The sequence below is a fragment of the Saccostrea echinata genome, unplaced genomic scaffold (genome assembly GCF_033153115.1).
Source record: "Saccostrea echinata isolate AGI-Se365-2 ecotype Australia unplaced genomic scaffold, CSIRO_AGI_Sech_v1 ptg000033l, whole genome shotgun sequence".
NCBI classification, from domain to species: Eukaryota; Metazoa; Mollusca; class Bivalvia; order Ostreida; family Ostreidae; genus Saccostrea; species Saccostrea echinata.
Window position 1 is genome coordinate 27,055,568 of NW_026889782.1, and position 15,644 is coordinate 27,071,211.

Sequence of the window (15,644 nt, forward strand, 5' to 3'; positions counted from 1 at the left end):
CAGTTTTTGACATATAAATATGGACCCCACTTCATTTCGAAACAAAAGGCCAACTGCTTTGTTTCTTATAAGGTCAATATTGAAGGGGAAAATTTAAAAAGCATGATCGATAATAAAAAGGACTCTGAAGAGTTATCTGTTAATTAATTGATTGTATGATGTTTAAACGTCCCATTCAAGAATTTTCACTCATATAGAGGTCACCGTATGCCTGTAAAGGGCTTCAGATTTAGATCTATACTCGGCACTCAAGGCCATTTAGCAGTGAGGGTTCTTTATCGTGCCAACGCTTAGCGTGACCTCGGTTTTTAAGGTCTCATCCGAATAATCCTTGATTTTCTCTTCTGGTGCCGGGCGCAGGAGCAGTTACTACCTAAGTTTACGTCTTAGCTCGACGCATCGCGGTGAACGAGCATCGAATCCGGGCCTCCCGATCACGAAACGAGGGCCCTACCGCTAGGCTTCTGTAACCATTAAAAAGTGGATAGGCAGGCTGGGTTACAAATATCAGTGTTCTTATATATTTAAAAAGGCTTGAATTGACGAACTTTGAAGGAGTCCTCGAAATGAAATTTGAGTAGGAATTTTACGTAGCCTATATCTCAAGACATCTGCATATCAAGGAAGAAAAAAAAAATGATAGAAATATAAACTACAAGAAAGCACGTTACAGGATTGAACAGAATTTTGCTTAGCTATTAACCATCTCTTCACACCATCTGTTACACAAGTATATAATTTTTTATTATCCACCATTTCAGACTTCAGTTTATCGTAGCGTCATAAACACACCATAACGACGTCCATCTTCATATTACTTGAAAAATCCTTTAAAATCGTAATTCTTTAGAGATGTAATTATTTTTTTAACCTCTGATTTTTTAGTCATGTGAAATTTGATAAATTTTGTTGAAATTTTTGCTTTACAAGTGTAAAAAGCTTTATTTCCTTATTCTGCACAACGTATTTAGCAAAGAATACACTGGTGGGCCCCTTTAGACATTCTAAATCAAACTAAGCTCGAGCAGAAAGAAACGCTTTCCTGGATAATTAAAACTTGCTCCCAAAGATTATTACTTAGTCGGGATTTCAATATATATGCAGCTTTGTATACTTTTGCCAGGATAGAAGTGCGTTTAGCAAGAGTTATTACTCCTTAGCTGCCATATTGGAGGTCAACAAACTCAATCTACGTTTTATTTAACCAGTTGTAACTTGTCATACTGGCTATTGTGGTATAGGGAACTTTTTTCTGAAGAATATAAGTTTGTGAAAGCCTCCTTTAATTCAGAATTTCCGTCCTCTAGAGGTCCCCCCGATAGTTCTAGATCTGGTACACGTTTAACTTTGGTAAGACAAAAAAAGAAGACAAAGAACAATCAATTGATTGGCCTGCAAGATGTCGGCGAAGGGAAATAACTCAGAGGGAAAATACGTCATGTGAAATATTTCTTAAACACTCTGCAACCAGTCCCTTTAAGTGCAGTGCTTCCCTTTTCTGTAAGCATGAGCAATGCAGTCGCGATACTGTGTTGTATAATACAGATAAAGAGGTTTCCTTATTAGCCAAAGAAAAATGTAAACAGAATATTAAGATTTATGTTTCTGAAAATTTCGTTGAAAGAACTCTCAAAGTTAATGCATCTCTCTCTCTCTCTCTCTCTTTTTTTTTTTTTGAATATTAAGGAAGAAGAATCAGAGGACGATATGAAACAAAAGAAATACGATAAACAATTCCAATTATTGGTCATCGATATAAATAATTATTTTTGTTTCACTGTCTTCTCTTTTGCAGAGAACCTACATTTTTTAAGTCAAATTGTCTTAAAATTCTTTCATATAGCTAAGAAGACAGGAAACATTTTATCCATAGTGCCCGTTTGTCTGTAAAAAATAAAAGTCTTAAAGTACTACTACCTTTAACGATCCACTGCCATCGTTTATCTTTTAAGTAAAATTAAAAATATGGAAATAAAATAAGAAACTGAAAAAAAAAAATATTACAACGTCAATAAGAACAAGGACTTGGGTAATATAAAGAAAAATTTGAAATTTGCTGCTGTAGAAGAATATTTTGCGTCTACTATTTTTGAATATATTTCAAGATTTACTTTAGCTATATTATTACATCAGCACATTTATATGAAAGCAGTGCAAATAACATTTCCTTCCATTTTTTTTTTAATCAATACATCCACATAATGAATATAATAATAATCCATGAAATAATTGAATTTTTCAAACTATTTCAATATGTCTTCTGTTTTGGTCAGATCCAGTCATTAATCTTTCGCCTCCTTTTATTTGTAATTCTAACCATAATATTTTCTTCAAGGACAGGGCGAAAATCAATGCTTGATAATATGTCCAAAACTACATTTTGTTAACAGGATAGGGAGGTAAAGTAAAATAAATTAATGATAGTGTTTTCACTCCAGCAGAAATTTTCGTTAAAGTAAACAGTGATACAAGGTAAATAGAGTTGTGATTTTATCACTTCCGTAGCGCAGTTAAATCATACTTAACCCTTGCATGTAGTGGATTAGGATACAGAAACATTTAAAATCACTTATTTTAAGAGTACATCATTCGATTTAAGTTGCTGTGAATTATAAATAAATATTGCTTAGTGATAATTTGAGGAGGAATATTTACATGTATAACGATTTTCCTAAACAAAAAAATATAATAAGGAGAATGTTATTCTAGCAGTAGCGTATGTTACTTCAAACTGACCATAACGCTGCAGTATTTCTTGAAAACAGAGTAAACATGTACATTTTTAATTTTTTTTTTAATTTGAATTGGGTCCATAGTATGGAATTGAAAGTCATTTGTACACATCAAAGACATGTGTTGGCAGGGTGTCGGAGAGAACAATTAAAAAAAAAAAGAGTGAAAAAATTAAAACAAAATACTTAGATGCTTGGGCAGATTCAGTTTTATTCTTAGCAGAGGATTTATTTACAGTTACATACATGTAGCAGTACTCCATGCAATTCTCAAGATAGCAATAGTAATTTATTATGAAACGATATGATTACCTGTATATTCAATATGATGACTTGCTGATTCTTTTGAAAGTCGCTTTCAAAAATTATGTTTACAGGCAACACAGATTTTACTTCTAATTAAACACTTCTGCAATTCGGCATCTCACTGAAGAAATCGGTTAAAAAAATCTCAACTGAGATTATAACACAGGGTTTTTCAAGAAAAAAAAAACCCAGTCAATTTGATGTTTCAAAGCTCGCCAGTTCTTTAACGTTCAATGAATTTACATCTGGTTTTACTCAATGAATTTAAGGACAATGTAGCAAAAGCATTCACACAGCAATGTAATTCACAAGAACATAAAGGAACACTTAATTAGCAATCTAAAAAAACAACGATCATACAACGGCATCTCTTCTATCTTAAATAGCAATCTCAATACACAACGATCATACAACAACATCTCTTTTATCTTAAATAGCAATCTCAATACACAACGATCATACAACGACATCTCTTCTAAAATAGCAATCTCAATACACAACGATCATACAACGGCATCTATTCTATCTTAAATAGTAATCTCAATACACAACGATCATACAACGGCATCTCTTCTACCTTAAATAACAATCTCAATACACAATAATCATACAACGGCATCTCTTCTACCTCTCTAAATTAAATGAATTAAACATGTTCTCTTACTAGTTAATTCATATTTTTTTTCTATAGCAATAGGGACAAAGCATTTAACCTATTCGGGAAAAAAGTTGTAGGAATTAAAAATGTTAAAAGCATAACTAATTCAGATCATTGGGAGGAGTGGCATTTTAAAAGATTGAAATACGCCCTTTTGTAATAGCCTTAGCTACACGGATCTTAGTACCATTTCTTTCCTTAAGTAGTAGTTATCCCATATAATATTATTGGCTGCTCCGATATGAGTATACTGGCAACGTTCATTTTTTGCTATGGGAAATCCCAAATATCTGTCCGATAAAAACATGAAGTAGAAATTGCACAAAAAGTGTTTAATAAAGATTCTATGAAAGTACAATTAAATTTTAATCAGTGATATAGGAAGAGTTTCGGATAAGAAATCGGTATCCTTGATTTTAAAGACAGACATGTTAAGCTATGGGAAACTTAAACATATGTCCGTTCAAAAAGTAAAATAAGAGATGCACAATGGCACTTTTGTAACAAAGATTCTGTGGAAGTCTCATTAAATTTTGTTTAGTGGTATAAGAGGAGTTGCAAATAACAGATGGTTACCCCAAGGCGTAACGGACGGACGGGCGGACACCCAATCACTATACATCCCCCCGCTTTTCAAGCTTGGGGGGTCTGCTTTTTTCTGTAGATTTTTGAATTTATCAATCTCAACTATCTCTCATCGTATCATCCTTGAAAAGAATCCATCAGCATCAATAAAACGTTAATATCATTGTTTCAAATCACCAAGTTCACACATGGTAGGGAAATACTGGCTCCATGGTGAAAAAATTCATTCATTAAAAGTAATATTGGACCAAATGATCGCTAAGTCGAATTGTGAGTTCTACATCTTTATTGCATGATAGTGAGGTTAATGTCTTTACACATGCGAAAAATAATATAGTTCGAGGGCAACGCAGGAGTCCCCGCACAAAACATTAAAATATTGATTTCCTCACTACCAAATTATGCTTTAATGTGTCAATACAAAGGGACATACAAGAGAGCTAACAAAATACCAATTTATACTTATTATTCAATAATAAATAATTCTTTTAATTTAATTCTTCTTCAAAATCTTTACTTAATTCTATATGGTTTCCAGTTTGCTCTTTTAAATTTGAATTAAATGATTACGGATCGTTTTGATGAATTTTTTAAATGCTTACTTGATAAAACAATATTCTCAAAACTAGGAATGTGTTGTATTTTAAACATCTGTTGTTTGATTTCAAAGGACAAGGTTCGATAATCCATGAAAAGGCCAAGAGTGTAGAAGTGAGATACTCCGAATCGGCCTTGCACACTAAATATATGAGATTTCCAATACTTTCATTTCTTGGCTTTATAGAGAGCAATGATGGAATTAAAATTACACCCACTATCTGCAGAATTAAATTGTTGAAAATCCTTGCTGGGACATTAAACCACTAACAATAATTACACATGTATCGATAGCAAAGTTTAATTTTAGAAGGAAAAAGATGACTTTGACTTTCCCCAGTTGTCTTGAACGAGTTTATATTCTGGATATGAACAATGCCACTTCCGAGTATAGCCAGGGAGATAGGTAAATAGACAACATTGATACGGAGAAAAATTCAAAATACGTCAAATTGAATTTCTAAATTTTAAGTCTTCTTTATTTGAAAGTCTTCTATCTACTATTACTCGCGCTGCATTATATTAAATGTAACAATACATTATATTACATGTAGCAATATATTATATTACATGTAAAAATACATTATAATTTATGTAACAATAATGCGCAGAAAACGTATGTAGTGAAATAAACAGTATGGAGACTGTTAAAAGGCAGGTCTGTTGTTTCAAGGATATTTAGATTGATGAAATTGTTTTGAATTTTTCCTTGATGTTCCCTGTTTACAAATACATAAACAATTTAGTACAATTTTATATTTTATTTAAATATAAAAAGTGAAATAGGAAGACAATATCTTACCCTTGTTCAATATCAATGGAAAAAAAGGTAATATGAATATTATATATAAAGAAGATGGGCGAACAAGGCAAAATGCCTATAGTACTACAAACATGGTGAAAAATTAAGTCTCAATTATCACAAAATTTAAATATTTTATCTAACATTGTAGTACACTTTATGTACAAATCTCACAAAAATTTATTTTATTTTGCCTTTGAAATAACACACGCAAATTAAATAGGGCTAAAAGGACCATTTTCTCATACTTTAATACAATTTTTCGATATGAGTGGGTCTTTACTCCATTTTTATGAAAGTTTATCCTCAAAGTTTGCTAAAAATTTATATTTTTTGGTTAACATACATATGTACATGTATTAAAGACCCACTACACATTAAAAATACACTTTTATGACACAATATTCGCATCTTTCCGATAAATACTTAAGTCCATTTAATCAAAGGTCATATCAACAAACATGATTTAAATGCCACTATTCATCAAGTGCTGTGTAGCCTAATGGTTACCGCGTTAGTCTCAAATGAAACTGATACTCAGGATTTTTATTGCTAGAGTTCGGACCACACGGACACCACTTTCTTTTTTTTTTTTTAAACAGAATAATTTTTGCCGAGAAGTTTTTTCTCGGAATTTTTTTTATCTGATTTCATAAACTTCAATAATGAGAACTTTAATCTAAATACTAAATTCACAAAATGAATATGATTTTTTAACAAATATTTTTGAAGCTATAGGAATTCTGCACGCCTTGTTCACCCATATCTTTATTAATATATTACTATGTATATCTTTCAAAAAATGAGCAAAAATCACAAGAATATTCAGAGCTCTTTCTGTCCGAAAACGGTTTTTGTTTATTATTATAGTAAAAAAATTAGAATGAACACAGATAGAATAGTTTTGTTTCCGATTATATTGAGCCGTCTAGGACACGCTATTTCTGTCCAGGTCTTGTGGCATCATTAGTCTGAGTGAAGGAATTAGAGTTCCTAAAAGCATGGTCAGAGTACTTTGGACAGTAGTTCCAGAGCCATTTGCAGCAGTTTTAGAAGCATCTGAAGTTCCTGGGACATATGCTGAAGAAAATGTTTTACATGGTTTATGTATTAGGATAGTATATGTATTAACTACGTTTGATTTAAAAAAATGAACTTGCTATACATATCTTAGCCTTTATAACCTGCTTTCTCAAATACACGTTTTCGCGTGAAATTTCTATATATCCATATTAGTAATACGAATTTCTCCGACTATTGTGTCCTGAAAAAAAAAAAAAAAACAGAATTCTCTGACAAGACTGTAGCCCTACTGGTGGATACAAGCAATAAAGAAAGATGTATCTTTGAATAGTCAAATTGTGTTTAAAATCTTATTGAATTTGGACCAAAACCAATTTTGAAAAAGAATATTTTGAAAGAATTTCAAAGAAATTTATATTATCAATAACCATTGCAACACCGTTTGTCGAAATAAAAAACGGAAAAGTAGTATTACATATCTTAGTGTATTCTATTTGTGTAGTTTTTATTGGACCAGTGTATTCTATTTGTGTAGTTTTTATTGGACCAGACTGGTGTATTCTATTTGTGTAGTTTTTATTGGACCAGTGTATTCTATTTGTGTAGTTTTTTTGGACCAAACTATACGAGGAGTAGCATTGAAATGAATTTCATAGAAATTCCTGTTTTTATTAACCATGGCTACAAAGTTTGTCGAAATCAACACCAATATACAGTTATGTATCTTATTTGTACTTGTGTATCAAGTCTTCTTGAAATCGAACTAAAACTTAATTAGGAGTAGAACTTGAAATGAATTTCACAGACGTTTAGTAGCTTTGGCAACACCCTCTGTCGAAATCAAAAACTAATATTCGAAGTTACAAGAGTAGTATTTTGAAAGAATTTCACAGAAATTTCTATTTTTAGTTAACATGGCAATGCCGTTTGTAGAATCATGTATCTGTTGCAGACTACTTGTGTATCAAGTCTTATTGAAATCCCACCACATCTGTAGGAAAAGCAGCATTTTGAGGGAATTTCACAGAAATATCTATTTTTAATAACCCTAGCAATAACATTTGACAAAATTGAAAACCAATATACAGAATTATGTATCTTAGTATAGTTTACTTGTTTATTTAGTCTTAAAAAAAGCATCAAAACTGTACGAAGAGTAACATTTTGAAAAATTGTTAACAGACGACGGATGGACGATTGAAGCCTTACTACAGCATCAAGTATTTTGATCTTTGACCAGTACAGGTTATAAAAGATGTATAAAAGCGTGCAATTAAATCTAAAAATCTGAGCATGGTTATTCTGAGTTGGGATTTAAATGAAAGTATTTACAATATTTCTTTTTGATCATGTCATACATGTACCAAACAATTAATGAGAATGTGTAAAAGCCCTACTTTTAGGTAGACATTTAGCACCGTCAAATCCACAATTAGGTGTATCTGGTGGCACTGATGTTCTGTTTCCGGCCCAATGAATCTTCTTAGATGGGATCGGCATATATTTTTTAACGTTGCCAAAGAAATTAGCCACCACCTGTTTAAAAACGTGCTTAACTGAGAAAACCACATGGCAGGCAAATTTGTGAAACTCAGAAAGTAACAATTATTATCCGAAGTCGAATACTTACTTCAAGTAACGAAAACATCTTGATGCTTTTCCCAGAATATTTTGATTGATCATAAAAGGGTCAATTCCTTCCCCAAAAGAATAATGATTCACTGTCATATAATCTTACTTTCTAATACAATGTTAGAAATACGCAAATTTTACACTAAAGGGGGTTTAAAGCAGGTGTACAGGTATGGAAAATGAGATTTCTTTCAACTGTTACATGAATTGCAATATGATTTACTTTATGTCGGGCTCAAGGTACTGACCTCAAAATTTCCTGACATCGGGTTCATGTCTAGAAGAGAAAAGTCGGAAGTTCTGTCTCCATTAATGTCAATGCTGACGGTACCTGTAATACCTAAACATAACAAAAAAGTAACACATTTCAGAGCTTCAACGGTATACATATGACAAGACGTTATGCATTTAAGACTTCCACTGGCTACATCTACACGACAAGAATTTCAGATTTCCACCGGTATCATCTATTGTATCTGACCATAAGTCTGTTATAAACATCATAAAAATGGCGGCCGAAATATCAACATTCAGAAAGCCGATTTTCATTATTCAACTAAACAACTTGTTGACTCTGGGTTGTTTAATAGTCTATATGGTAATTTTATGACCTCATTTAATGACGTACCAAACCGTAAAGTATCTTGCACTACAAGATCGATACCAAAGGTTTTAAAAAATGTCTACTTATATGAAAAATGCCAAAGTATATAAGTCTAAGCAGTTCATGCACAACAGAACATTGTAAGTACGCTTTGTGTTAGTCAGTCAGAGAAGTTTCTGAAACGATACAGAAGCACGGAACATGTGAAAACCAACATCGAAGAGGCCATCCAAGAAAACCGAAATCCGATTGAAGGATACATCAAATTGTAAACCCAGCAAAAGGAAAAACTCTTTAGGGATATATCCATAGAAATCAAGACAAAATTACCCGATGTCATTTCTCTACGGAGGGTGAGAAGGCCCTTGAGATTTTTTTCACTTCAAACGAAGAAAGACAAAAAACTAATAATTTGGGCTGTAAATCGCACTCGCCGTGTAATTTGATGTTGAGATAAAGCACACTGGAGAGTGAATAATCTTTGGATAAAGGTGATATTCAGTGATGAAACTTAGGTTGTCATTTACCAGAATGTGCGAGTTTATGTATGGAGAAGACCAGACGAAGTATAGCAACCAGCATGTGAATATTGTTCTGGAGCAAGCTTCCGCTCAGTAAATTCTTTACTCAAAAGTAAACAAATTTTGTCCTCTATCTTGGTCGCCCGCGAGACGCAGTAGTTAAAGTGTCTGCTCGCGGAGTAAGGAGTAGATCCTTACGTCGCGGGTTCGAATCCCACTGTGGGACGTGGAGATCGGTTCTTCGGAGGAGACCGTGTAAACCGAGGTCCCGTGTCGCAGTAGGTGCTGGCACGAAAAAGATCCCTCACTGCTCAATGGCGCAGAGTGCCCAGTATAGGTCAAAATATGTAGCCCTCCACCGGAAAGTGGTGGAGTCTCCATATGAGTGAAAAATTCTCGAGCGGGACGTTAATTAATAAACAATAAATCAAACAATCCTTTATCTGGAAAATAACGAAACTTTTAAATAGTTTGTGACGTGAAAGAAACAAGCACTGACGATAATCTGTTTTCAAAATATAGTAATTTTTGTTATTTAAGAATCTTCATATAATATATTACAATTATGTACATTTCTAGAGATTTTCAAAATTTGCCTTTTTTTTTGGGGGGGGGGGGGATATGCTTTTACTGCATATAGTTCTTTATATCCTGTCATTGCTCGTCATTTTCCAAAGGAGTACGACAATGGTCTGGGGGTCCTTACATAAAGGGTACTTAAGTCTAAGACCATGCTTCAGTAAGATTTAAGTACAGTTTTAAACGTAAGACCGTACTAGAAACATGCTAAGATTTGACAATCTTAGCAAAACTTAGGCGGCCTGTAGAGGTGACTTAAGTCTGTCTTAACTTTCTTAAACATATATTTAGTACTATTTAAGTTTGACTTACTATGCTTAAACATTCCTCTAGTTATATTATGCATTAAAAGATATTTTTCTCTATTTAATATACTGGTATAAGAATTTTAGTTTTTCGTCGGGGGGGGGGGGGTGTTATTCATCACTTTTCCCGATATCACTCTCTAAATGACATACATGTAAATGCAAAATATTATTTTTGGGATACATTTGAAATATTAGTGGGGCCTAGGTTATAAACACTAATCATTATAAGTAAATTGTATACAGTAATCATGTTTGTTTACTGTGAAAAAATTAGATGGAATGGTTTTAAAAGTTGTAGATGAATTAAAGGATGATGACTAGAAAATTAATAAAGATTTTCTGTAAATTAGATTGAATGTAGAACGCAACAAGCAAGGATTCAGACATTGTTCACTACCGTTAACGTACGAGAGAGAGAGAGAGAGAGAGAGATGTTGTTACATGTAAGTTGGAGATGTACGAAAAATTGTTTTCTGAAAACAATTCTTTTCAATCCTTCATTAAATTGTAAATAAGTATATCATAAAACGTCTGCAGTCTCTGCTTACTGATATGGGAGGAACAAAATTCAAATATCCCTATTGTTTTTTACTTTTTTATTAAGAGTTTCAATTTCAAGTACATACGCTCGGTTATCGTGCCATGTCTGCGAGAAAGACAATTTGAAAGCAAGTGAACATTTGTCAAACGAAAGAATAACAACAAACGGTAAACTGAAAACATCGCAGTCTCGAGAGATTAACAATATTCACGCATTTACAATGAACCACTAGTGCCACTTTGTAAGCGTGCAATATTTGTTTTCAGATATTCAGAATTATTTAAACAGAATTAATTTTAATCAATTACGAAATCTAATCTAACCTACCTAAAACCGATAGGTAAGGACGTCAACTTTAATTTACATGTGATAAAAAACGTAACTAAATCATATTTACAAATACATATATAAATAAATTGAAAAACTACGATGATTCATAAAAATATTTTGAGCATAAGTTTGACTTAGCTAAGACCTAGCTAAGTCCGTTTTATGTTACGGTTTAAGACATACTTAAGTACTACTTAGGCAGGTCCTAAGATTGCACCTAAAACATACTTATGGCCCTACTTAAGTCAAAAACTTAGCAAGCTTTATGTTACGACCCTCTGGTCTGTTCATCCAATGCCACTAAACCGACTATGATATTAAAAGTCTTACTTGGCCTTCACAATCTCCGGGCATAACCATCACTGAAAACTGTGGAGAACCATAAAAATACTTCAAAGACATGTGAAGAATATCCATGACCACGAAGGCCATAGCAAGAAAGAGAACGAAATTTGGCGGTTATTGTCTAAACATTACATTCAGAGCTTGTACGCTTCTATTCCGCGCCAAACTCCTTAAGTTATTAAATCTAAGGGGCAACAACAAAATACAAGAGATAAAGAATTTAATATCTTAAGGTATTCCATCCCTAATGGCCTCAGATTCAAGGAATTTGAATAAGTAACAGATGTGTGCGGATGGAATACTCAGTATATTCAGACATAATACCCATTTATTACTATTAGCATGTAAGAATGGAACGTGTCCTAATTTATGACCTTGACCTTTGTTGAAGAGTTATCTCCCTCATTTTTTAAGTAATAAAAATCAATTTTAAAAAATCTATACGGTAAAAAAAATTGTTTTCAATTGTCATTCTATTTCTAATGATTAAATGCATCTTTCCACCACAGTATTTATTGATATTATTATTAATTGAATTTTTATTTTAAAAAAATCGCCTGTCTCCATAGACTTTTGCAATTTCTGTTAATTAATTACTGCTTAGTTAATTACATTTTTGAAACTTTCTCTTGGTAAATCCTTTTCTACTATAAAATTCTTTGAATTAATATCAGAGTATTATATACGTGATAGATATTTAAGGATACAGAATTAGGTCCTATAAGGGATTGAAAACTTTATGGGTTTTGCACTGTTAGATTTTATGTTTTCACGCTGCGTTACGTTAGCAATTTTCATAATAGACTTATAGCCAGGTACTCTAGATATGACAACTAGAAGTTAAACAATTCAGAGTTCAACCGGTAATCCTACACATGACGACTGGAAGTTACCCAATTTAGAGTTCCACTGATCATGATATTACCTAACATGACAACAAAAAGTTAGGCATTTCACAGGTAAAACATGTACATAACAACGCGAAATTAAAGCTGAACACGACTCGTAAATAGGCTTACGCCATTTTCGATATTACAATCTAAGATATCAACACCAGGCTATACTCTTCGCATTCGTTACACTTGACTGCTTTATTGTCACGGGTATCGGCGTGGAATGGCGACCCGTGTTCGTGCTGGTTATCTTGCATTACTTTTGTTTACCTTTTATTGCAGTTACGTATATTTGTGTTTATTTGTATACACTGCACTGACTTGTGCAACTGTTGTAAATCTCTTTGGTATCTTAAATTACTCTCCTGCACTAGAAGAAGCACACAGTTATTTTTTTCGCTACCAAGTGCTGTATAGCATACGTCCGTCTACACCGGTGACAATTGATTACACTGATTAGTGATCAAGTGAGCGGCTCTATATATGGGGGCCCTCAGATATAGCGATAGTCCATTCGAATATGGCGGACAGATTCTTTTTACGAAGCGTGTTCAGCTTTAAGCATTTCAGAGTTCTGTTGGTAATACCATCACATAACATCAAAAAGTTATTCATTTCCAGTGGCGGATCAAGGAATCTTGAAAGGGGAGCGACCAGTTTGGGTTCAGGGAAGGGGCCCACAGCCACACCAAAAAATTGATTTATCAAATCTTATGTATAATTTGGACACAAAAGTATGTGTGTTGGGGGGGGGGGGGGCTCTCTAAATCCGCCAGTGATTTCTGATACCAGGTATCAGTGATACCTACACATGACCACAGGCTTTATGCATTTCTGAGTTCTACCTAAATAAAGCTGATTACTAACAACAAACAATTTTTCTCTTTTCAAAACCTGTATTTTATGCCGCTGCGAATAATTCTTTTTCCTCCTCCATGGAGCAAGTAATTTACAAATCTATACTGCAATGCTGAATTAATGCATATTTTAAAATTCTCAGATTCATAGTTTGATGGAAATAATCCCTTGATTTACATGTATTTGATCAACTATTATCAAACGATTAAATGCGATATTCAGAAAGAACATGGGTTGTGCTTACCCTGAAATGTTCTGTTGGACATCCTTTGAATAATTTCTGTCCCATTCGATATAGAGCCGTTGCTGGCAAGAGTCTCATTTAGGGCGAGAGCATACAGTATCACAGAGTCGTGAAAGGCACCTACAAAACTGTTCACCTACAACAAAACCAAAGCAAGATAACATGTTATCCATAAAACGCCATTTCCAAACTTCAAATATCACCAACAATTGAAAATATAACTTTACAAGGTACGAAACATGAAAGTGTAGAAGGGTTTTATAGTCGACATTTTAAAAGATGTAATAGATACTGCTGCAGAGCTTTGACCATTATGTTGAGTGACAGTTTGCCTTGTAGGGAGTAAGAAGGCAAAAATACAAATTTGACCATTCAGCAAGTCAAGCCGAGGGATTTATATTTAAGTGTCAAGATTGTTGTCAAATGTTTCTAACAAATCAATGAAATTTGAAGATAATGAACAGTATTCAATCTGAAAAGTCCAATGAAACGATGCCAATTTGGAGCAGAGCAAACAAGGACCTCAAAATTTAGGGGTGGGGTCAGGTGCCATGGAGGAATGAGCAACCCCTGCCGACCGGTCACACCCGCAGTGTGCTCCTTGTCATAATCGAAAAAAAAAACGGAAAAATCCGTAGACAGTTCAGCGTATAAATAATGACCTAACAATTAGTAGTGAAAACGTCAGTCATGACTCAATGATAGGTTGAATGTGCTGACAAGGTCATCGTATCGACCGTAAAACTTTCAAAATGATGACTTCAAACGAGACTGTTGATATCGTATCGACCGTTAAAATGGAAAAGATAATATTGTAGGCCTAAATAAGAAAAATGGACATGAAAGTATAATCCTTATACAATCAAGTCTAAAATTTAGGACATTGAGAAAATTGTATATACAGCATGGAAAAAATGTTCAATACCAAGGAAGTGTTGATGAACAATATACAGAAGCGTATTAATTAGGGCCGCAGCAGTATATTTTATTAATTTGTTATAACAAATTGATAATTTGTTAAACAAATCAATAAAAGATACTGCTGCGGCCCTAATACGCTTCCGTAACAATAAGCAAAATACGTGCAAGTACATTTTTTTTAATTTATTTTGTCCAAATAAAATATCAAGAATGATAAAATTGATTTAATACTGTAAATGTTTTATATTTAGCGTGTACGATATTTGGTGGAAATTCACTTTTGAACAAGTTAGCGTAGATTTGATTTAGTGCATTTCTCTTAATGTTCTTTTTTGCATGTGCATATATGCAAGACATTTAGCGTTGTACTTGAATTAGCGGAAGTTGCTTTCCCTCAAGGGCGCTAAAAAGAATACTCAGCCAAATGTAATACGTTTACAGTAATTTACCCTGATTCCAACATTCAATTTGATCGAATGGCAGATCATTCTTACTACAGATATGTAATTATTTATCTCTAATATGAAGAGTTCAAAACAACGGCAATTAAGACAACCAATCAGAAGTATTTGTGATATTCCGATTCATTGTTCCCTTAGTTAACCGGTAAAATCAACTTGGGCTCGCGAATCTTGCTGATTGCTGAAATAAGCTCGTAAGAAAGAATGATTATTTTGAATGAAATACACAATATATTTGAGAAGTGGTGTAAATCAGATGTGGATACTTTAAAACTCTAGGAAAATTTTAGAAAATTTGAAATGAAAATTTTTTACCAAAATCAATAACCTCAAAACCTACGGCTTCAACACTGTTTAAAATCATTCCCCAGGATGAATTTAAATCCAGATTTTTTGACATCAAAAACAGCTGCTTTTTTCAATAAATTAATGGAACTTGTAACTTTACATACCTTGTTATTGGTCAATTGAAAAATTATTTTGTTAAAAACATGATTTACACACAAGTACACTGAACTTGAATTTAAACTAATGCTTGAATCTCTGATTGACAATAGTAATCTAGTTTTTGGAGATAGGTCTTCCAACAATATGTCGGAATTCCCATGGGTACCGATTGCGCCCCGTAATTAGCTGCCTAATTTTTGTATTCATATAAAGTAGAATTTATTCATAAACTTGTACATGAGAATAAGAAATCACGT

General features: G+C 33.2%; 1 protein-coding gene and 1 long non-coding RNA gene across 2 annotated transcripts in view; one reads left to right on the forward strand and one right to left on the reverse strand.

Annotated features, from left to right (window-relative positions):
- Window positions 1–15,644, forward strand: part of LOC133198813 (uncharacterized) — an 801,505-nt gene that overhangs the window by 262,385 nt on the left and 523,476 nt on the right. The window lies entirely within an intron of this gene.
- The window catches only part of LOC133198806 (atrial natriuretic peptide receptor 3-like), a 33,474-nt gene continuing 24,344 nt past the window's right edge, over window positions 6,515–15,644 (reverse strand). Inside the window, exons 5-8 of the mRNA XM_061334788.1 lie at window positions 13,559–13,694; window positions 8,584–8,675; window positions 8,101–8,239; window positions 6,515–6,760 (exon numbers count right to left, since the gene is read on the reverse strand). Of these exons, the coding sequence (XP_061190772.1) occupies window positions 6,609–6,760; window positions 8,101–8,239; window positions 8,584–8,675; window positions 13,559–13,694 (519 nt within the window). The 3' untranslated portion in view covers window positions 6,515–6,608. The remainder of the gene's footprint in view (window positions 6,761–8,100; window positions 8,240–8,583; window positions 8,676–13,558; window positions 13,695–15,644) is intronic.